Source organism: Labeo rohita, chromosome 11 (assembly GCF_022985175.1).
Source record: "Labeo rohita strain BAU-BD-2019 chromosome 11, IGBB_LRoh.1.0, whole genome shotgun sequence".
NCBI classification, from domain to species: domain Eukaryota; kingdom Metazoa; phylum Chordata; class Actinopteri; order Cypriniformes; family Cyprinidae; genus Labeo; species Labeo rohita.
The window spans coordinates 10871086-10894594 of NC_066879.1; the positions used below are offsets into that span (position 1 = coordinate 10871086).

At 37.3% G+C, this 23509-nt stretch overlaps 1 protein-coding gene across 2 annotated transcripts in view; it reads left to right on the top strand.

The window, feature by feature from the left end:
- Nucleotides 1-23509, top strand: part of iars1 (isoleucyl-tRNA synthetase 1) — a 95176-nt gene that overhangs the window by 29910 nt on the left and 41757 nt on the right. For both annotated transcript variants that reach the window (XM_051122568.1, XM_051122569.1), the window contains exons 13-18: nt 4220-4318; nt 18204-18330; nt 19544-19617; nt 19717-19911; nt 21667-21753; nt 21888-21971. In XM_051122568.1, the coding sequence (XP_050978525.1) occupies nt 4220-4318; nt 18204-18330; nt 19544-19617; nt 19717-19911; nt 21667-21753; nt 21888-21971 (666 nt within the window). The remainder of the gene's footprint in view (nt 1-4219; nt 4319-18203; nt 18331-19543; nt 19618-19716; nt 19912-21666; nt 21754-21887; nt 21972-23509) is intronic.

Here is a 23509-nt window from a genome sequence, read left to right on the forward strand (position 1 = left end):
TGGACCACTCCTCTTCAATGGCTGTGCGAAGTTGCAGTCGTATACGCGATCCAGAGCATCCCAAACATGCTTAATGGTGACATGCCCGGTGAGTATGCTGGCCATGCAAGAACTGGGATGTTTTCAGCTTTCAGGAATTGTGTACAGATCCTTGCAACATGGGGCCGTGCATTATCATGCTGCAACATGAGGTGATGGTCGTGGATGAATGGCACAACAATGGGCCTCAGGATCTCGTCACGTATCTCTGTGCATTCAAAATGCCATCAATAAAATACACCTGTGTTCGTTGTCCATAACATACGCCTGCCCATACCATAACCCCACCACCACCATGGGCCACTCGATCCACAACGTTGACATCAGCAAACCGCTCACCCACGCAACGCCATACACGCTGTCTGCCATCTGCCCTGTACAGTGAAATCCGGGATTCATCCATGAAGAGAACACCTCTCCAAAGTACCAGACGCCATCGAATGTCAGCATTTGCCCACTCAAGTCGGTTACAACGACGAACTGCAGTCAAGTCGAGACCCTGATGAGGACGACAAGCATGCAGATGAGCTTCCCTGAGACGGTTTCTGACAGTTTGTGTAGAAATTCTCTGGTTATGCAAACCGATTGTTGCAGCAGCTGTCCGGGTGGCTGGTCTCAGACGATCTTGGAAGTGAAGATGCTGGATGTGGAGATCCTGGGCTGGTGTGGTTACACGTGGCCTGCAGTTGTGAGGCCAGTTGGATGTACTGCCAAATTCTCTGAAACGCATTTGGAGACGGCTTATGGTAGAGAAATGAACATTCAATTCACGAGCAACAGCTCTGGTGGACATTCCTGCAGTCAGCATGCCAATTGCACGCTCCCTCAAAACATGCGACATCTGCGGCATTGTGCTGTGTGCACATTTTAGAGTGGCCTTTTATTGTGGCCAGCCTAAAGCACACCTGTACAATAATCCTTCTGTCTAATCCGCATCTTGATATGCCACACCTGTGAGGTGGATGGATTATCTCGGCAAAGGAGAAGTGCTCACTAACACAGATTTAGACAGATTTGTGAACAATGTTTGAGAGAAATAGGCCTTTTGTGTACATAGAAAAAGTTTTAGATCTTTAAGTTCAGCTCATGAAAAATGGGGGCAAAAACAAAAGTGTTTGTTTATAATGTAATCCATACATCAATGGAAATCTTATTTACCAGCTTTCAGATAATCTCAATTTAAAAAAATTGACCCTTATGACTGATTTTGTGGTATAAGGTCAGGGCTAGTGACCAGACTGTGACCAAATTGTTGCGTTTTGCAACCATTTATTCTGCCGGTGCAACTAAATTTTGTTAGCGGTCGCACTGGTGCAACCACAGTGTTGTTTAACTCATAAGCACTGTCATTTCTGTTGCATATGAGAAATATCAAACGGCAATGAAACAAAAGTGTAACAAAAGCTGTTTTATCAACTCGGACCGCAACGCAAACAAACTTGTCTGAGCTCAGAACAGCTTTAATTGGGAACCAAAGTTGATTTCGCGAAACTGCACAGTGCTGCGAGATCTATTGAGAAACATTCAAATTCTGCCCAGAATCCTGTTATAAACAACACTGAAATACGTCAGGAAATGCTTAAAACTTAAAAAATACATCAAATCACTATTATAACCAGTAGAAGGCAGCAGAGGAGCACTTACTCTCTTGTTAGTCATTCATTTCTGCTTTTTGCTTTATATTTTTAAATTATAAAATCACTGTTATAAAAAATCAAATCATCAAGAAATCAGGTTTTGTCAGACGTGTGCACTTTTTTTTGTGTGTAAAGTAAGAAAAGTCACAAAATGCCTTAAAAAACAAACTTTTCTTTAATTTGCAACTAAATCTCACATAATCACTGAAGTTGTCGGCCTGATCCATATAATACTATAGAAGAATAATGGTGCAAGAGTAGAATACATTCGTTTTCTATACAAAAATCTGATTTTGCATGTTACTGTTGTTAGTAAAATTACATTTCGTATGCTTCGCAACTCAAGCTTAGTGCTTTACTGTTAAATCTGTGTAAACATGAAATATACAAGAAATAAACACGTAATATTATTAGTAACTACACTAATTAATGCAAACAATAGTAATTTTATGATTAAATTATGTATATTTTGAATACTCCCACACACCACTGCCCTCAGAAGATCAAGCTACTTCTGTCATCTCAACCTACTGTTACATGTGCATTTTTTACATGTGCGTTTTTTTTTTTTTTTTTTTTATTAATATTGCAACCTGCATCGCAAACTGCTGAAGATACACATCATCAAAGTCTGGAACTGAAATTTGAAACAATATCACTTACTAGACATGCAGAAACTAAGACATACATTTTATCTGTTTAGATATTTAATTTGTTAAGGAAAAACGACAAAAAAAAGTGTGAAGAATTTAAAAACGTGAAGTGTTTCTCATGTTCTGACCTTAAAGAGTAGTTTAAAACCACAATTAGTGGTCTGGTTTCTTCAACTTTCATTTAGGAGCAAAAAGCAAACATTAAACTTGAAAGAAATAAAGATTTGAGATGTATTGTGATAATTGATTGATTTTTTTCGCCCGGCCCTAGTGTCTACACTTTTACTCTGCTCACATCAGCTTAGACACAATATGAATAAATAAACTAAAAAAAGGTGTCGTTTGAACCTTCGATTATTTATAAAATCACACAAGGTTAGTTTAATGAGTTGGTGTGTTTCAGTATTATTGTTTAAAACATACCTCGATTACTTACCATATTTACTTGTCCACCATCAGCTGTTTGTTTCTGCTGGTTAAAAAACTAGTCTCCAAAAGCCTTTACAAAACAGTGGCACACACAACTCTGTGACCTCTGCTGGACGGGGCAGAGTTCAGTCGATATCGTGGCCTATTGAGAGGGGCGTCGCGGGGCAGGAACATTAGCATACGGAGCTCAATATCTGCCCTGCTGCTTCAGCATGAGAGTGAGTGTGCCGGCAGAGGTCACAGCGCACAACGCTGCTACACAGACCTCCAGCCTCATTAACCCTTCTGGCGAAGAGAAACTCATGTAACGCTTATCCCATCAATAAATCACTCTCCTATTGACTCGTATGAGCTCTGCCTGTCCCGGCACTGCTGGGGATGAACATTATGGATATTGAAGGGGATCGCCAGTGCAAACGCACAGCAGATACTGATGGTCGATCAGTAGAAATTCAGAATGCTAATGCAAGTTTTACAGAGGTCAGACATGATGCTCATCGGTAATCATAGACTGTAGTGTCTATATGCTACCAACAAACAACAACCGAGCATGATGGAGAAACCAGCAAAGAGGGCAGGACTGGTTCACTTTAAGTTATTGTTTAGCAAAAGGTCAACACCAACAAAAGATCTAGTTTTCATTGATTGTCTGGTTAGCATAATGTAACCTCAAACTCAAGGGAAAACCTAAATAGTCAGTTAAAAGCTGTTGATTGATCATTGCATTAATGGCCAGAATAGTCAAAAAAATCTTTGTATTTTCAAAATAATTTGGGATGCATAAATCTGATATCTCCATTTGGTGTTGTTGCTAATATTGAAGTATGTCAACCGATTAGCTTGCGGTCAGACATGACTGATCCAGTTCATTGTGTGCTAGTTTTGCTTATTACTGGAAAGCGCCCAACATATAAACAAATGCACTTTTAGTTAAGTGGAAGTCACAAGCAATTACTGTTTAAGAACAAACAAAGAGTTCACTTTTTGAGCTTCTGCCAATTTATCTCTCATTTATTTTCTTTGTAGGCACTTGTAATCAAATTACAAACTGCCATTAGTCACAAAAAAAGTATATGAAAATGGAAAGAAAAGATACTGAAAGACTACTGTAATATTGCAGGTGAAGTAATTAAATCAGCAATTTGCTTAGTCATTAATTATTACTGTGGAACACATGAAATAGTATTTATTTTGCGTTTTGGAAGCAATTTAAAAAGCACAAGCAATTTATCATATGACCATAATTATAATAAAGAATTTCCAAATTTTGTTGATATTATTACTGAAACAGTTTCTCTGTATATAAAAATGATTGATTTTTACTTCAAGAGCACTTTCCAGTCTTACCACCTTCCCATCTGCCATTGATTGGTAGTCCTGCCATATGAAGCTGGCATAGGAGACATTTTAACTTTATACAACTTCATCTTTAAATACTAAAATAAAATCTTTCATTCACAGGTCGGACACGCCGCTGATCTATAAAGCAGTGCCCAGCTGGTTTGTGAGGGTGGAACACATGGTGGAGAAACTATTGGACAACAACAGCAAATGCTACTGGTACAGTGAATCTGGCATCTCTTTACCTGTATGTGACCTGCATGCTGATCAGTCGCACATATTTACGGCTCTTGTATAATGCATGACTGGACAAGCTCTCTCATCAAAGTCTGGTTGGTGTTTTCTCATACATTTTAATAGGATCTTCAGTCTCTTGATGATGTGTGATATGGTGCTTTGTCAGAACTGCATAGTAAGAGCTTTGTTTCTCAGATGCAGTTTCAAAGTCATTTGAGTTCGTTTTGAGTGACTCGTTAAATTCCTTACGTGGGATCTGATTCGAGATATGTGCTGTGAAGGTGCGGAAAGCCTCATGTTTTTGTTCTGATTTTCTTATTTATGTTTTGAATATTGTTGTCTTTAGTTTCTCTGTAATTTTTCACCATTTTGCTTTTTTTTTTTTTTGAAAAAGTTACATTTACAAACTCATCCATTGATCTGAATTCCATTTTCTTTCCAGTTTTCATCTGTAGTTCATCCTGACAGAACCAGAAAGCTTTTCAAATAGTTCTGTCAGATTTTTTGCAGAAAGAAGCCACTGATTCTTGTTGACTAATTAGCCTGTATCGCATGAATGCAAAAGTTTAGTGTGCATGACAAGTGGGACACTTTAAACGGAGAATATTTTGAGTATACGCACCAAGTTTCATCCAGTCCCACCTATAGTGGTCACTATAACTGAAATAACGTTCATAACTCAGCAAGTGCATGTTGAAGGTAGCAGAAATTCACCACATGGACATGTATTTTAATTAAACTTATTTAACTATAATAATATAGCCTTGTATGCAAAATGATTTGCAGTTTAGACACAACCTAACCCTAACCTAATGGAGCCTTGCCAGACTAGAGAAACAACATTGATTTTGTTGTAAATTATATGCACTTGAATTCAGATTCATCAGACAAATGCAAAGCAAATTTAATCTACAGTCCATCCCGACAAAAAGCTTTTCAAAAAGTTTGTCTGTCAGATCTTTTGGCTGAAAGGATTCATGTTGACTAATTAGCCTGTATCTCCTGAATGCCAAGTTTCATAGTACACTTTCATAAGAGGATATTTGGAGGATGCACAACAAGTTTCATCCAATTCCTCCTATAATGAGCACCCGCTTTGGTGATGACGCATTCAAAGTAACACAAGTTATGTAATTAGATTACTTTCTTTTTTTTCTTTCAAGTAATTAGTAAAGTAACACAGTAAAGTAATGCAGAGATGTTGTGTGCGCTGTGTGGACATGATGATTACTGTAGCTCTAGACTAAATGTGAACATACTTGGCAGCAATCTCAGAATATAAAAGAAACCTAAATGTTAAAAAACACAAATATCCTTTGTGTTATAATCCCATTTTGTTAACCAGTGGCTTTGCTGATGTCCCTTAATGATCCAAATTAAAGGGGTTTAATTGAATTAGTGTGTAATGTTGCTGTTTGAGCATAAACAATATCTGCATAGTTACGACACTGAAAGTTCAATGCAAACGGAGATACTGCCTTTTTTTTAAATTATGGCAGTTTAATGCTTACAAATATGGCTGGTAGGGACTACAACAAGCTACTTCCTGGGTTGGTGACATCACAAACCCTGAAATTTACATAAACCCCACCCCAACACCCACCAACAACCAAACTATTTAATTTATTAATTTATTATTATTATTATTTTTATCTTTTTTTTTTTTCTGGTAAATAAATTCTGGTAATTTTTTTTCTTCTGATAAATATTCCTTAAAAAAATTATGTTTTTGATAATAATTTTATTACTAGTAGTGCTATCATTACTTTAGGTAATGTATTTCTGTCAGTTTCTTTAAAGGAGAAGTCCACTTCAGAACAACAATTCACAAATAATTTACTTACCCCCTTGTCATCCAAGATGTTCATGTCTTTCTGTTTTCAGTCGTAAAGAAATGATGGTTTTTGAGGAAAGCATTTCAGGATGTTTTCTTCATATATTGTACTTGATTGGTGCCCTGATTTTGAACTTCCAAAATGTAGTTTAAACGCAGCTTCCAAGGGTTCTGAACGATCCCAGCCGAGGAACAAGGGTCTTATCTAGCGAAATGATCTGTCAAACGATCGTTCACCTATTATTGAATCATGTTGAAAGGTCATGCCGAATGTAGGCAGAACTACAGACCCAGTGTTTACAAAGCGGACGCGCAAAGACTAAGAAAGTGCAAGTAAGTCAAACGCGGTTTACAAACAAAAAGGTACAACGATGTTGGACGATTTTGAAGTTGTAGGACAAAATAAGATGGAGTTTTCCGCCATTCTCTACCTTTTTGAGCCGGAGTACACAGACGATGAACTTAGACGTGATTCGTAGTAGTGATGGGAAGTTTGGATCATTTTACCGACTCAGACTTTGTGTCTGAAATGCAAAATTAACAAATCTCAGCAAAATAAACGAATCTCTTTTCGAGTCATTTTGTTCATTTCGTTCATTTTTATAGCAAAATATAATTAAAATGTTACGTGTTACTTCCCTAACACATTTACTGCTTACACAAAGTTGATTACACTACAAACAAGACAAAACTATAATGCTATAAGAAACAGAAAATATTAATTCATTGTTTTCCTGGGTCTTTAGTCTATGATTAGCTCACCTCACCTCTTATCTGACAAGTTTTCAGGTTTGAGTCGTTCGTTCATCACGTGACAGCCCCATAAGCTCAACCAATGCAGTGTGAGCCGTTAAAATTGCTTAGTTCATCTCTCGAGTCTTCGGGTTCGAGTCATTCGTTCATCATGTGACAACCCCATAAGATGAACGAACGACTTGAAAAACCTGAAGCCTCAAAACAGGTGAATTAATTCCAGTACAGACCCTAATCGGATGTTGCGCATGCGTGACTGAACGAATCACTCCCCGAGACGACTTGTTCTTCCCGAATCACATTAAAGATTCGTTCAAGAACGACCCATCACTAATTCGTAGCATTGTGAACGCGCATCCTAGAGCCTGTGCTACACGAGCTTTTGTGCTTAAAAAGTATACAAATTTTTATTTTTCTAAAAAAATGGCCGATCGTTTTGCTAGATAAGATCCTTCTTCCTCGGCTGGGATTGTTTAGAGCCCTTTGAAGCTGCATTTAAACTACATTTTGGAAGTTCAAAATCAGGGTACCAATCAGGCCCATTATATGAAGAAAAATCCTGAAATGTTTTCTCAAAAACCATAATTTCTTTACGACTGAAGACAGAAAGACATGAACATCTTGGATGACAAGGGGGTGAGTAAATTATCAATAAATTATCTGTAAATCGTTGTTCTGGAAGTAAAGTTCTCCTTTAAGTTCAACAGAACTTTTATTTCGACAGGTTCCTGTGAAGACTTTTTTGTTTCTGTTTGTATATATGATGCTATTTTTTGGCAAACAAAATGGTAAAATGCTCACGAAGTGACTCTCAGAGCAGTTCTAGAGATTATGTTTATATACTCATACAAGGCGTCAGAGGCTGAAAACACAGCAAGCATGACGCGTTTCAGTGGCTACGTTTACATGCAACCAAATAATCCATTTGCAATCGGATTGACCGCTCAATCGGACTGAAAAGCCTTCATTTAAACACCTTAATCAATCTGATTGAGCTCGATTGGAATGAAATTTTAATCGGATTGAAGGGGGTGGTTTATTCCTGTTATATTATGATTGAGAGTGCATGTAAACACTTGATCGGATTGAAAACCGAAACTGAAAGGACTGCACATGGCAGTGACGCAAAAATAGCATAATGATGCAGGACGCGCGGAACGAGTGCTTCTTCCTTTTGAATAAAGTGTTGTATAAATGCGTGTCCTGTTATTATAAAACTGTGAAGTGGAGCATGACAACCTCCCACCAGTTCTTGTTTCAGATTCTCATCCACAGACAACCCGTTTTAGGTGCAGGGAGGGGCATTTTACGGCGTGATATATATGAGAAGCACAACACAGCGGTTTATGTATATTTATTCAGAAATGAATAAATATTAATTCTGCTGTTAAAAGCAAATAAAGAAAAAGTGTGGGAGAGAAACTATATATTTGTGCAGTGTGCGCATGTGGAAAAAAAAAAAAAATCTATTCTGATTTGAAGCTTGTGACATAAACACGCACAACAACCCGATCGCTTTATGTAGCGTTCATGTAAACACTACATTCAGATTCATCAATCGGAATGAATTCAGTCCAGTTGAACCAAAAATTGTGCATGTGAACGTAGCCAGTATGTGTACAGTAAATGAAACCGCACGTCTACACCATTCATTCACACAGAGACACACAGAACATGCAGGATTCCTATATAAATAGCATTTTTGCAGCTTAATATTCAGACACTAGCCTTATTTTGATTGAAGTGAACTGACCTACTTTTGATTGATTGAAATTCCATGTTATACAGTAAATTCCATTTTTATATGACTGGATTCTGCAATTCCATCCATGTTTTCTGCATTGTGGAAATCATAGGGCCCTAAATCCAGAATGGCAGCATAGCTGAAAGGTTTGTTTTACTGTACAGACATGAATTTACATTTCCTTCAGCCTGAGGCTTATTCATAGAGCTGGCAGATTTTTTCCACCACGCTGGTAATGGACCAACTACCGTCGGTGGCACGGTATATTTTGAAACATAACAATCGTGCATGTCTATTTCATCCTACAAAACACTAAAGTAAATGTCAAAGAAATTATACAGTTAAATAAGAAAGTAGCCAAAATAACAACAGTAAATATTAAACAAACATTTGTTGCATAAATTCGTAACAACTTTGCCCAACCCTTGTCCGATTACCTGCCCGAGTCCGACTGGAACCCGAGTCTTTTCTCTCTCTTTCCCATTAGCCTACACTCTTGCATCACTGAAATAGCTCAGTTTTGTTTTTTAATAGGAACGTGATTATATTTCTTTTTGTTTCTTTATAAAGTTAATTTAGAAATATGTTTGGAACATTTTTGGGTTGTTAAATTAAGCGTTTTGCTTTTTAAAGTAATGACCAAGCGGCAAGAGGCAGGCAGTGAGTTGGTCACAGCCTGTGTTTGATCAGTTTGCCTTCTCAGATCATCACGACTTGCCTAAAATAAAATCTTCAAGCATATCACAATGTTATTTTAAAGGTTTAACTTGGATAAATGCACGCTATTATGCGCATACACTTGTTTGTTGGAGAGTGGAAGCTAAATGCGCTTTGCAAGACATGGAGGCACCAGCGCAATCTTGCAGAAAAATTTAAATACGCCGTAATCCTTGTTCATAAAGGTAAGCGTAATATATCATCCGGAACTGTAAAGGGTCTAATTTTATTTATGTGCACTCACAATATCAACAAAATGTTGTGCTTTTGTAAAAATAAAGAAAACAAACAAGATGTCTCTGTGTCGAACAGGAGCACGGCACAAAAATGAAACGAAACTCAGCGAATACTTGCCTTACAGTCCGGATAAATATATCTATAGAAAGCTTTAAATTTTAACTTCACTAGTTTAAAAAAGAAAAAAAAATTCAAATCGAAAACAAAACTCTTTCATTATAAAATGCATTTCACTCTAAAGGCGCATCCAGTGAGCAAATGGCGAGTCAGGATCGTCATCTTTGCGACACTGGCTCAGACAACAGTAGTTTATTAATAATTCATTTAAGTATGTGAAAGGGCTTTATATTTGCCTTAAATAGATTTTTTTATATTAAAAACAAACAAGGAAGTAACTAGTAAAGCAATTATTATTATTTTTTTTAACGTAACGTAATATTGTAATACTGTACATTACTTTTAAAGGGTCATGAAACTACTTTTTTTTCTGAGATTTTATCAGTGGTGTTTGTGTTGCACATCATAGATGAGAATGTTAGCATGCGTTCATTTTAACTGTTGGAGAAAATGGGTTAATTTTGAGCTTCTTTGCGCTATTTTCATCTTCCGGGTTTAAAATCTGCATTGTGCTGACGTCACAGTTTGTGATGTGGCAATGGACTATAGTACATTGATGACGCGTCGGTGTCTCATAATTATTCATGAGGCTGCGTGTTCTTATCCTATGGGAAGACGCTTCGCCTAATTATTCACAACAGCGTGTGTTGATTTGCTATGACAGACGATTCAAACTGTTAGATTGCTGTATATTAACTGAGAGAAACGTTGAAGGATGGAAGAGGAGTGTTTGTTTTTGTTTGCTTTGTAAGGGTTTGGCACAAACGCGATTCATTCATAAAATGAGTGTAATAGCAGTTTTTACAACTCCCAACGAAAGGATTATAAACGCGGCAAAATACGCCTTAAAAAGTTAATAGAGGTGCAACAGCGCATTCATATATATGTTTTCGATGTAGAGTGCAAATGGCTGTGCATTTATTTGTGTTGTTAATTCAATGGGAGCGAAATGAAACTGTCTGAACCGTCTGCACCTAACGTTGACTCTCTCGCCTCTTCCGCCTCCGCCTCGCCGCGCACCACGCCCACTTTTGCAGCATTTTTTCAAAACTGTGGTGAGAACTAGCCAGTGCTGAAACAGGGGGGTTTCATGAGCCTTTAAAAGCAACTTTCCCTAACACAGGTGGGTACTACAACTGAAATATATTCAGAACTCAGCAAGTGTTAGATTAAGATTCACCACATGCACATCCTGACAGTTGTGTTCTAATGTTGTCCATTTCGCTACTGTTCTTGAACCCTAAATTGCAACTTGCAATTTGAAAAAATAAAAAAAAATTGTAAAAGTGTAATTTTTGTTTTAATGTATCTGCATAATCTGCAGCCTCCTGCATGAAACAGTAAGTATCCGCTGGCAGCTGCTTAGCACTCTACAGAGACGTGTGCTGTAACTGATGTCTGTGGTCACCCAGCGCAGGTGTTTGGCAGCATATGTGTGCATCAGGGCCAATCTGCTGTAATATGACTGTCACTCTCAGATGAATCACCTGCAGGACACAGACACACTGTTCATGAGTCACTGAACTGGACAGCACATGAAATGCAGAACAGGCCATGTTTGTGTTCCAGATAATGGCTGACGAGTTCAGCAGGGTGCTTTGAGTTTATGCGGTGCAGTGCACATAAATGCCTTAATGAAATGACATAATTCTGTGTAATTTTAGCAGTGTGAAGATGGCTGTACTGTCCTGTGTCCAGATCTTATGGTTCAGGACAATTCAGTATGTCAGGGCAGGGCCTAAAACTAACTTTTTGCAACACCTGCCAATGGCTGGTGATGTGATAAAATTTACTGGCCAATTTTTTTTTTTTTTTACCAGCCATGAAACACTTTTTGCAAAAACAAGCAGTTATTACCAAAATATTCTCTAAACATTGAAATAGGGCTGCACGATTAATCGCACGATATTGTGAGGCGTGCTTAGTCAATGAAGCCGGTACTTTGATTAGTAGTAAAGCTCCATCACGTGCGTTCAGCTGGAGAGGCAATTAATACACAGAGCCGTAAATCACTGACAAGCTACACCAAATCGCGCTCAGCAAAATGAACAAATCTTTTTTCGAGTCATTTCGTTCGATTATGAGCGCGATTTGGCGTAGCTTGTCAGTGATTTACGGCTCTGTGTATTAATTGCCGCTCCAGCTGAACGCACGTGATGGAGCTTTACTACTAATCAAAGTACCGGCTTCATTGACTAAGTGCGCCTCACAATATTGTGCGATTAATCGTGCAGCCCTACATTGAAAACTAAACAATGTTTTCAATTTGTCCTGCTATTGGTGTCTCTATTAAATGCATTTTCGTTCAGTTTTACCTATTAATTATAGTCATTCAACTTTACAGTTTAATTGAAACCTATTATTTCTTATTTTTAGGCTTTTAGGATATATAACAACTTTTAATTTAAAGGAGAACTCCACTTCCAGAACAACAATTTACAAATAATTTACTCACCCCCTTGTCATCCAAGATGTTCATGTCTTTCTGTTTTCAGTCGTAAAGAAATTATGGTTTTTGAGGAAAGCATTTCAGGATTTTTCTTCATATAAAGAACTTGATTGGTGCCCCGATTTTGAACTTCCAAAATGCAGTTTAAATTCAGCTTCAAAGGGCTCTAAATGATCCCAGCCGAGGAAGAAGCGTCTTATCTAGCAAAACGATCAGTCATTTTTTTTCGAAAAATAAAAATTTGTATACTTTGAGCACAAAAGCTCATGTAGCACGTGTAGAATGTAGAATCTTTAATGTGACTCGGGAAGAACGAGTTGTCTCGCGGAGTGACTCGTTCAGTTGCTCGTGGAAATGGAATTAGTTCACCTGTTTTGAGTCTTCAGGTTTTTCGAGTCGTTCGTTCATCTTATGGGGCTGTCACGTGATGAACGAATGACTCAACCCCGAAGACTCGAGAGATGAACTAATCAATTATTTTTCCGGCTCACACTGCATTGGTTGAGCTTATGGGGCTGTCACGTGATGAACGAACAACTCAAACCCGAAATCTTGTCACATAAGAGGTGAGGTGAGCTAATCATAGACTAAAGACCCAGGTAAACAATGAATTAATCTTTTCTGTTTCTTTATAGGATTATAGTTTAGTCTTGTTTGTAGTGTAGTCAATGTTTGTGTAAGCAGTAGATGTTTTAGGAAAGTAACACGTAACATTTTAATTATATTTTGCTAACATGAACGAAATGACTTGAAAAAAGATTTGTTCATTTTGCTGAACAAGACTCAATGGTCCTAGTCGGTAAAATGAGCCGAACTTCCCATCACTACTACGAATCACGTCTGAGTTCATCGTCTGTGTACTCTGGGTAAAAAAAGGTAGAGTATGGTGAAAAACTCCATCTTATTTTCTCCTACAACTTCAGAATTGTCCGACATCGCTGTACCTTTTTGTTTGTAAACAGCGTTTGCCTTACTTGCACTTTCTTAGTCTTTGCGCATTCGCTTTGTAAACACTGTAGTTCCGCCTACATTCTGCGTGACCTTTCGACGTGATTCAATAATACGTAGCGTCGTGAACGCGCATCCCGGAGCCTGTGCTACACAAGCTTTTGTGCTTAAAGTATACAAATTTTTATTTTCTGAAAAAATGACAAAGATTGTTTTGCTAGATAAGACCCTACTTCCTTGGCTGGGATCGTTTAGAGTTTGAAGCTGCATTTAAACTACATTTTGTAAGTTCAAAATCGGGGCACCAATCAAGTTCATTATATGAAGAAAAATCCTGAAATGCTTTCCTCAAAAACCATAATTTCTTTATGACTGAAGACAGAAAGACATGAACATCTTGGATGACAAGGGGGTGAGCAAATTATTTGTGAATTGTTGTTCTGGAAGTGGACTTCTCCTTCAAGTGAATTTAAAACAATATTCACAGAAATTGTATATGCATAAACTATACAGATTAATATTTATTCAAGATACAAAAGTTACTCAGCGACTAGAGCAGACGAGTGATGATTTCTCTTTTTCTTTTGTTCTTTGATTTACCTCAATGACAGACTTCAGCAGCTTAGGTTTTACTTTAAAAGCAGCGCTGTCTCTTTAAAACCTGATGCACATGATGCGGATCTGGCACATATCTGATTTTCTCTTTACGGTCATTTAAAACTTTATAACTCCTTTAAGAATACGTTTACGAGATAACTCGCCAAAAACGCGCATTTTGACATAATTGTGTGTGTTTTCGTTCATTGAAGCGATACTGGTGCGGTTTCTGAAGCGGCTCAGTGTATGTGTACTGCCAAACGCGCAGCCTTTCAAACTATCGAACTATTCAAACTAAACTATGAACTAACTTCACTGCACCGTTTAGGCGGCGTAACCCCAGGTATGTGTCACCACATTCTCAGGTTGTGAAGAATAAAGAAGGGAAAAGTTATTCTTCTGAAATGAAGCAGCAATATCTTCTCAGGTAACGTAAAAGTTATTAGAACTGTATCTAGGGACAAGCTGGCCTTTGACCTTATCAGCCCGTTTCCATTGTTTGATTCTCTCTTGTTGCTTATGACAGAACAGCTAATCACAATGATCTTGTGTTTGGGATAGATTATTTTATTCTATTCACTTACATCAGAAACAGCGAATCTCTTTAAAAACTGGCTGTTGTTTTCCCTACATTGCATTGTTATATATCGCAAAAGTTTTACCCGACTGACACTGTTACATATACTCGCCAATGCCGCTTGGCAAGTGTTAATTTTAGGCCGTGTGTCAGGAACTCTTTCTTTAGAGGGTTTTCTGTGGTTTGTCATTGCACTATTCAGATTACTTTCTTAGATTTGTAGATGTTTCAGAATGTGTGAATTTGCACTTTTATATACTGCTGAAGCTGCTCAAAGCCAACTCATTATAAAGCCTTGACCTTATCATGAAAGCATCATAGCAGTCATTCATGGGACTTGTACTCTATGGTAGGATTATCTGTGAATAACAACTTAAATTGCTGTCCGTGAGCAATTGCATGAGCCTTTTATGGTAATTATGTCCTTTTTGAAGCTTGAAAGATTCAGTTTTCATTCATTGTAATTGCATTAAAAATGTCATTCATTGTAACTGGCACAGTTTTCAGAAGTCATACGAGTTTTACACAGCATCAAGATAACAAAAGAGTAAATGATGACACAATTATCATTTTTGGTGAACTATTTCTTCAGCCCATTATTTCACCAAAGATGGTTTTATCTTTTACATCAGTCCCAAGAAACCGTGCAGACTGAAGTTCGTTATCACACTTGCTCTGATTTGACCTCACAGTTGCGGCACATTGACAGTCTAATGCGCATTTCTTCTGTTGGCTTATTATAGAGCTGTGGATGATGTCCTGCGCATCCAGCCCATCACAGTACCCTTAAATTCTGCATTTAGTTCAGAGATGAGAGAGCATAAGAGAAGAGAAAAATCATTAAATTGATATATTGGGTGCCGAGATGGAACTTAAATAGAAATGCCTCTTCCCGATGAGAATTGATGAAGTCAGTGGTGTTCTGATGAAAGCTCACTGCAGATGCTGAGACTTTCTCTCTCGGCTGTGTCTAGAAGAGGGCAGCAGGACGACGCCCAGGAGGACATTTAACCTTCCTTTACTAAGGAATGGATTATTCTAAAGTTATTTTTTCTTCTTTTCAAAGAAGAAATAGGATAGCAGGAAAAAGAGACCAAAAACTGCCTGAGTAGCGTGAATAATGATCTGTAGTAATATTCTTAAGAGTTTTCAAGTAAGCCTTATCCTTGATGTACACAAATGTATTTTCATTTAACTTAAAGGGGGCATATCATGAAAGTCTGACTTTTTCCCGTGTTTAAATGCAATAATCGGGTCCCCGGTGCAACTACCAACCCAGAAAACGTGAAAAAATGAGCTTCTCAGATTTCGTTTTCCCCGTGATGTAGGAAGCGGATCTTATTACTACCACCCCTGAAAGGGGAAGTCCACTTCCAGAACAAAGATTTACAGATAATGTACTCACCTCCTTGTCGTCCAAGATGTTCATGTCTTTCTTTATTCAGTTGTAAAGAAATTATGTTTTTTGAGGAAAACATTTCAGCATTTTTCTCCAAATAATGGAGTGATATTGTGCCCCGAGTTTGAACTTCCAAAAAGCAGTTTAAAAAGGGTCTTATCTATTTTCATAAAAATAATACGATTTAAATACTTTTTAATCTCAAACGCTCATCTTGTCTTGCTCTGCCTGAACACTATGTATTCTGGCTCAAGGCAGTTAGGGTATGTCGAAAAACTCCAATCGTATTTTCTCCCTCGACTTCAAAAATGATTTCAAAATCATCCTACATCACTGCAGAAGTACCATCCCAGTCTTTGCAAAGTGAACATGCAAGGAAGATCAAACACCCTTAACAAAAAAGGTAGAACAGCGATATAGGACGATTTTGACATACCCTAACTGTTATGAACTGGAAAAAAACAGTCCAGGCAGAGTAAGACATTTTGTTTTCACAAGCGATAACTGTGTACCAGTTCTGAAGCCATGGCAAAAGTGCGAGCAAAGCATGTTAACGGTACTGTCTTTGGCTGCACAGATGAGCCTTAGAGGAGACAAGAGAGCCGTGGATTTATTGATTTATTTACTGTATATTACACTGCTGCCACACAGATCTAATATAAACATGCGGCTTCTTTCCCAGCTGTTTACCTTCACAGACGTAACTGGCTGTTTTTGTAACTTGTGTGTGTTTCTAACATAAACTTGTGTGTATTTGACTGTTTAAGCGGAATAAGACATGAAAGAGAACTTAGTTTAATGCTCACATGCCGTATGACAGCCGCTTTTGGTAGACATAAAAATCAAAACCAAACAGATTTTTTGTTTTGGTAGAGTATCTGAGGTGATGGGCAACTTGTATTAAAGCCATAACAAAAGTAAATAGAACACTGAACATGTCAGGCTGTAGTTTGCCTGAACTGTTAAACTGCCTTCTCCAAAAGATAACACCCCATCATTTACCAATTCAGCTAGATGGTCCTTTTTAAGCCAAGTCTTTATTTATTATTATTATTTTTTATATTAACTCAAAATAGAGAACTAGACAGCATGATTATGACAAAAACCTATTTTACAACTCTTAAAAAAATTTCTATGCTTACACTTTATTTTAAGGACCAATTCTCACTATTAAGTAGTTGCTCATTAGCATGCATATTTCTAGCAGTTTGGCTGTTTATTAGTACTTATAAAGCACATATTAATGCCTTATTCTGCATGACAACATTTTAGATCCCTTAATCCACCCCATACCTAAACTTAGCAACTACCTTGCTAACTATTAATATGCAGCAAATTAGGAGTTTAAGGGAAAACTCTTAGAAAAAAGGTGGTTCACTTCCAGAACAAAAATACAGATAATTTGCTCACCCCCTTGTCATCCAAGATGTTCATCTCTTTTTCTTTTTTTCTTTAATCGTAAAGAAATTGTTGTTTGAGGAAAACATTTTAGGATTTTTCTCCTTATAGTGGACTTCTAAGGTGCCCAGAGTTTGAACTTCCAAAATGTAGTTTCAGTGTGGCTTCAAACGATCCCAAATGTGGTTGTAAACGATCCCAGCTGAGGAAGTAGGGTCTTATCTAGCAAAATTGTTTTTTTTTTTTTTTTTTTTTTTTTTTTCAGAAAATAACCAATTTATATACTTTTTAACCTCAGATCATCTTTTCTAGCTCTGTGTGAACTGTGTATTCCGGTTCAATACAGTTAGGGTATGTTGAAAAACCCCCATCTCCTTTTCTCCTCAGAAGTACCGACCCAGTGTTTACAAAGTGAACGCGCAAGGAGGGTCAAACACCCTTTACAAAAAATGGCAAAACAGGGATGTAGGACGATTTTGAAGTTGGAGGAGAAAATGAGATGGGAGTTTTTCGACCTACCCTAATTGTCATGAATCGGAATGCACAGAGTACACACAGAGCTAGACAAGATGAGCATTTGAGGTTAAAAAAGTATATAAATTGTAATTTGTTTTTTTTTTAATAGAAAATAACCAATTGTTTCACTAGATAAGACCCTTCTTCCTTGGCTGGGATCATTTAGAGCTATTTGAAGCTGCATTTAAACTGCTTGTATGGTAAGAAATCCTGAAATGTTTTCCTCAAAAACATAATTCTTTATGACTGAAGAAATAAAGACATGAACAGTTAATTATCTGTAAATTTTTGTTCTGGAAGTGAACTACTTCTTTAATAGTGAATGTGTTAACCGTGTGGTTAACATGTGATGTGATATCATAATATGTGATAACCTATTCCAAATTGTTACCGTTTCTATTAATAGAACATTTATTAATTTTATTAATTTATTTTTTTAAAGTGCTGCAGCACTAAAAAAGTTTATCTTTTGCCAACATTTTTAAACCTTGCCAGTTTGAACATTTACACATTCAAGCTTAAGAAGTATAAAAGCTATATTAAGTTAAGAGTGGCATTTCTCTCTCTGTCTTTGTACCCAGGGTTCCGGAGTTTGTGAGGGAGAAGCGCTTTGGCAACTGGCTAAGGGACGCACGAGACTGGGCAATCTCTCGAAACCGCTACTGGGGGACGCCCATCCCACTGTGGGTCAGCGATGACTATGAAGAGGTCAGTTATGCATCCATCAGAATTTTTAAAGGCGTTTTTTTCAGTATTTCATATCATGTATTTTCTTGCTTACTGCTTAAAAGTAGGAACAATTTTTGCCAATGTACATTCAAAATATTTCATACAAAAAATAAATCACACTAAAAATCAAGATAAAAACATTCAAGGCATGTTTCACACTGTTTTTAAATGAACAGAATGAAGAATGGCTTATTATTTATTGATTGGTTTAAAAATACATGGTACTAAACAATAGTATTTACCTATATATATTTTAATAACATTTTGACATATTTTAATTGGTAAATAAAAAGCCAACTTTAAATAATCTTGATTTGTAAGTGTTGGACAATAAAAGCTAAACTGAATAAAAATCCTTTTTTTTTTTTTACTCACAACATTGCTTAATTTGATGTTTCCTCCCAGCACCAATTCCTTTTAGCTGTAGCTATTTTGAATCTTCTTAGAAGGATAACTGTGTTAAAAATTGATAATGGTCTTTAAGTGCTCTTATTAGCGGATTTTTCTTAAAAGCTCAACTTGTGGGAAGTCAGAATTAGGTTGTTGGTGTCTTTGCCTGCTGAAACGAGCTGTTCGAAAAGAAGGACAGCGACCTGCTTCCTGAAAATAGCATAATGAGTTGTTTCCAGGAGCGAGTCTCTGGAGTGTCACTGGTTCCCCGAGCGGAGCGGAGCAGGGCCAGAAAGCACACAGCTCTCTTGCTCTCTGCTGAGGCGGCCCTATCTGGGCCACATTACCTGAGACCAGCCGAAAATGGGGACAGCGGCCCAACCTCACCACTCACTTTTAGTAACACACTTTGTGGTAAACTTCACTGCCCACCTGGTGAAAATCAAGGTTGTCCTGCTTTTTGGCCAGTGTTAGGTTTGCGCGCAAATGTGCTAATGTGAAATATGCCTAAATACGTAACATTAGGCACGTTAGCTGAATGATAAAACAGTTTATGGTGGTTTTTACTTAGAGAAACATTACTCAGATTTTCTTCTGAATGTGTAAAATTCTCATTGGATTATGAAATATTTTCCCCAACAGTCTAATATTTCTTAAACAGTCCATATATCATGTGTTGTATTTTAGCTGTGGTGATTTCACCACCGTATCTGATAGCAGATGTTTTCCTGTTCTCCAGGGAGAGTGTCTCCTAAATGTTAAGGCAGATTAAGTTCAGTGTTTCTTCTTCATTGGTGTTTAGGTGGTGTGTGTGGGCTCCATGGCTGAGCTGGAGGAGCTGACTGGAGCTAAAGTTTCTGATCTTCACAGGGAGAGGTGAGACACAGATACCTCATTCTCTAACTTGACCCTCACAGGCCTCAGAACTGCAGAAACCTGACTCATTATGTCTTGATTTGTGTGTTTGTTTGGCAGCATTGATGGTCTGACCATCCCATCTCGCTGTGGGAAGGGGCAGCTTAAGAGGGTGTCTGAGGTCTTTGACTGCTGGTTCGAGAGTGGCAGCATGCCTTACGCTCAGGTGCACTACCCGTTTGAGAACAGGCGGGAGTTTGAGGACGCCTTCCCGGCTGATTTTATTGCTGAGGGAATCGACCAGACCAGAGGATGGTGAGAAACCCTTCTTGACTGTAGGACATATCCAGGTCATTTGACTCCAAAATAAAAAAAAGTAATGGTCAACACATGGGTGATTCTATAATTGGAGGTACATTTGGCAATTTAGAAAATTAAGAAAAAAAACTAGGGCTGGAAAATGATTAATCGCGATTAATCGCATAAAAAATAAAAGTTTAAGTTTGCCTAATATATGTGTGTGTACTGTGTGTACTGTGTGTAGTTATTGTGTGTATATATAAATACAAGCACATTCATGTATAAATTTAAGAACTATTTACAAGTGTATGTATTTATTATAAATTTTATAGAATTTATATTATATGTAAATAAAATATTTTGTACATAACATATTTCTCTTAAATATATACATTAATTTGTGTGTATTCATATATACATAATAATTACACACAGTACACACACATATATTCACACATAATTTTATTCTGTGTGCGATTAATTGCAAATTCACTAACATAATATTTTTCAGTATCGTATTGAAAACATTTAATTTTAATAATTCAGTGCTTGCCAAACACAAGTTACTTCCTTTTTTTACTTTTAATGAAAAAACAGATGTCTTTATGGTATTGTTTGTCAACTCTGTTATGGACAAATTAGGCAATGTGTAGAAATAAAAATAAATCATTACAGGAAAAATCCTTCTTGTTTCATTAGACAAACAGTCCTTACATTCCAACACTTGAAATTGAGTAATATTTCACCTATATATATACCTTAAAAATTAAATAAATACCTATGTCTTTACAAAACCGTCCACCTGGAGCAAATATTTAAAAAAAAAAAGTTTTTGAAATATTACAAGGGTGCAAAAATAAATCAGTAATGTTTATGAGATTTTAAACAACAATTTTATTGTTTTTTGTGAAAATAGTTCATAAACAGAGTTGACGTTTTAGGTAACAGAATTGTGAAGTAACAGAATTGACAGAATTGTCAATTCTGTTACCGCATTGTCAGCATTGTTACTCTACCTTGGTAACAGAGTTGACAATTTTATTAATTTTTTGCCAAAAACTCCACTTGCTAGCATAAATGCTAAGAGCACATGGCACTAATGATTAAAAGACCTTTAAATAACACAAAGTGTGATCAATGAAAAATTCTGTTTTCCTTTTGATGTTGTGGTTGTGTTTTGACACTTTATAAAAGAACTTTTTAGATAATTTAATATTTTCTCAGAGAGAGCACATAGACTTTTCAGTGCTTGAGATCTTATCAGTGAGGGCAAGTGACGTCATTTCTTGTATCTTGCATAGTTGTGAGTGATAATCCCACTAATTTAAAGGCAAAGTATGGTACGGTAACAGAGTTGACACAAGATTTACAGACATACATTTTTATAAGAAAAAATATATATTAAAAAAATAATGTTGTAGAATTAGGCAAATGACTCTTTAGGGTTTTTATAAATAAAATAAAATAAATTAAATATTACCAAAACAAAGGTGCAATAAAAAAAAAAAAAAAAAAAAAAAAAAAAAATTAATGACTTTGGACACCAAATGTATCTGCAATTATAGAATCACCCACATATTGATTGATGGCCAATACCAATGTCTTGGCAATGGCAGATAAAAAAGGATGTTACACTGTTTAATTGAATTTGAATTTGAATATGATGGACAAAAATACACCTGTAAAATAAACTTTTATAGCATTATATCTCTGACGTGATGTGTTCTTGCAGTAAATCCAGGATGTGTTTCATGTGTCGCTCTGCTGTAGGTTCTACACGTTACTCGTGCTCTCAACTGCTCTGTTTGGTAAACCGCCGTTCAAGAACGTGATCGTCAACGGCCTGGTTCTGGCAAGGTAACGCGCACACTCTGTCCGCTCATGATTCAGCGTGTCATTTGGCCTGTATAAGCTCTGTCCTCAGGCAGATATACAGCACATTGACCTGGAAACTCTGCCAATGTCTGTGTGCATGTGTGTTGTGTGTGCAGCGACGGACAGAAAATGAGCAAGCGTAAGAAGAATTACCCTGACCCCAGCCTGATTGTGCAGAACTATGGTGCCGACGCACTCCGGTGAGCAAACCACACTGATGCATCATATACAAGCATAAAACATAATCACACTTTCAGGATTTTCCTTCTTCACACTGTTTATGATTAGCAACCTATTAACTATTTGAAATCCCCCTGAAGCACAGTTGTGACCTGAGCATATGGGTAATGAATAAGAAAATATTTATGTCCATCCATATGTCCATCCAAACACTCTCATATATGATGGGACCATGCCTTTTACACCCCTTTATTTTTGCTTCTGTTTATTGTGTGTTAGGGATGGGTGATGTGTTGAATATTTACAATATATATTACGTTGTTTTGATGTTCATATATATTTTTTCTCAACATTGTCGATTTAATTTGGCCATTTGCCACCGGCAGCCATATCACCCTGTAGCCCAAGACGGGTCGCCCACTGAAGCTGAAGTACCTGGATGGGAGACCTCCAGGGAAAACTAGGTTGCTGCTGGAAGAGGTGTTAGTGAGGCCAGCAGGGGGTCCTAGCACCCCAGTATAGTGATGGGGACACTATACGGTCAACAAGCACCGACCTTCGGATGAGACGTTAAACCGAGGTCCTGACTCTCTGTGGTCATTAAAAAATCCCAGGATGTCTTTTGAATAGAGTAGAGGTGTGACCTCGGCATCCTGGCCAAGGTTTCAAATTCGGTAGACACATGAAACATGCCGATACGTACAAAAAAGTCCCTCTGTACGAAATCCAAAACCCAACAGGAAGTCTGTTATTTATAATTGTCTTGGCAAGTTTTGTGCTGTTTTTGCCATTTTCAGGCGTTTTATTTAAACGAGCACCTACTAAAGATTTAAACAGATAAACACCAAAATTTGGTCAGTGTAATCGAAAGCCCTTTGTGACGTTAAATTGCAAAGATCTTGAGTTTTCTTTGAGGGCGTATACCTGGCGGCCTGACAAACTTCGATGTTTCGCCATGAAAAAGAAAGTTGTTATAATTCAGACATAGAATGTCCGACCTGCCTCAAACTTCACATTTGATAAGAGTCCTGTCCTGAACACATGCCTGTGACCATATTCAGTTATAGCCATAGTGCCACCTGCTGGCAACAGGAAGTGGCATGTTATATGTTCTAATGAACTCCTTATAGAGATTAAATGACATCATTATTATATGTAATGCGATCTGGGAAAACCTGTTGGATGTTGCGCTGGGACGTTTTCAAGAAATTTGAAAAATAGGTTGAATGTCAGATTTTTTTTTTTTTGTTTTTTTTTTTTCAAGATCTTGAGTTTTCGCTAAAGGCTGTCTCTGTGGCGGCTTGACAAAGTTTGATGTTTCGCCATGGGAATAGAACGTGTTGTAGCTCAGCCATGCAATGTCTGATTGGCCCGTACACATTTAAAACCCAATATTCTGTTATAATCATAGCGCCACCTTCTGGCAACAGAAAATTACTTGTTTTACACTAACTTAAACTCTGTCCACTCTGCACCAAACTTCACGTTTGTTAAGAGTCCTGCCTTGATTAACTCTAAAGGCCAATATTCAGTTATAATCATAGCACCACCTGATGGC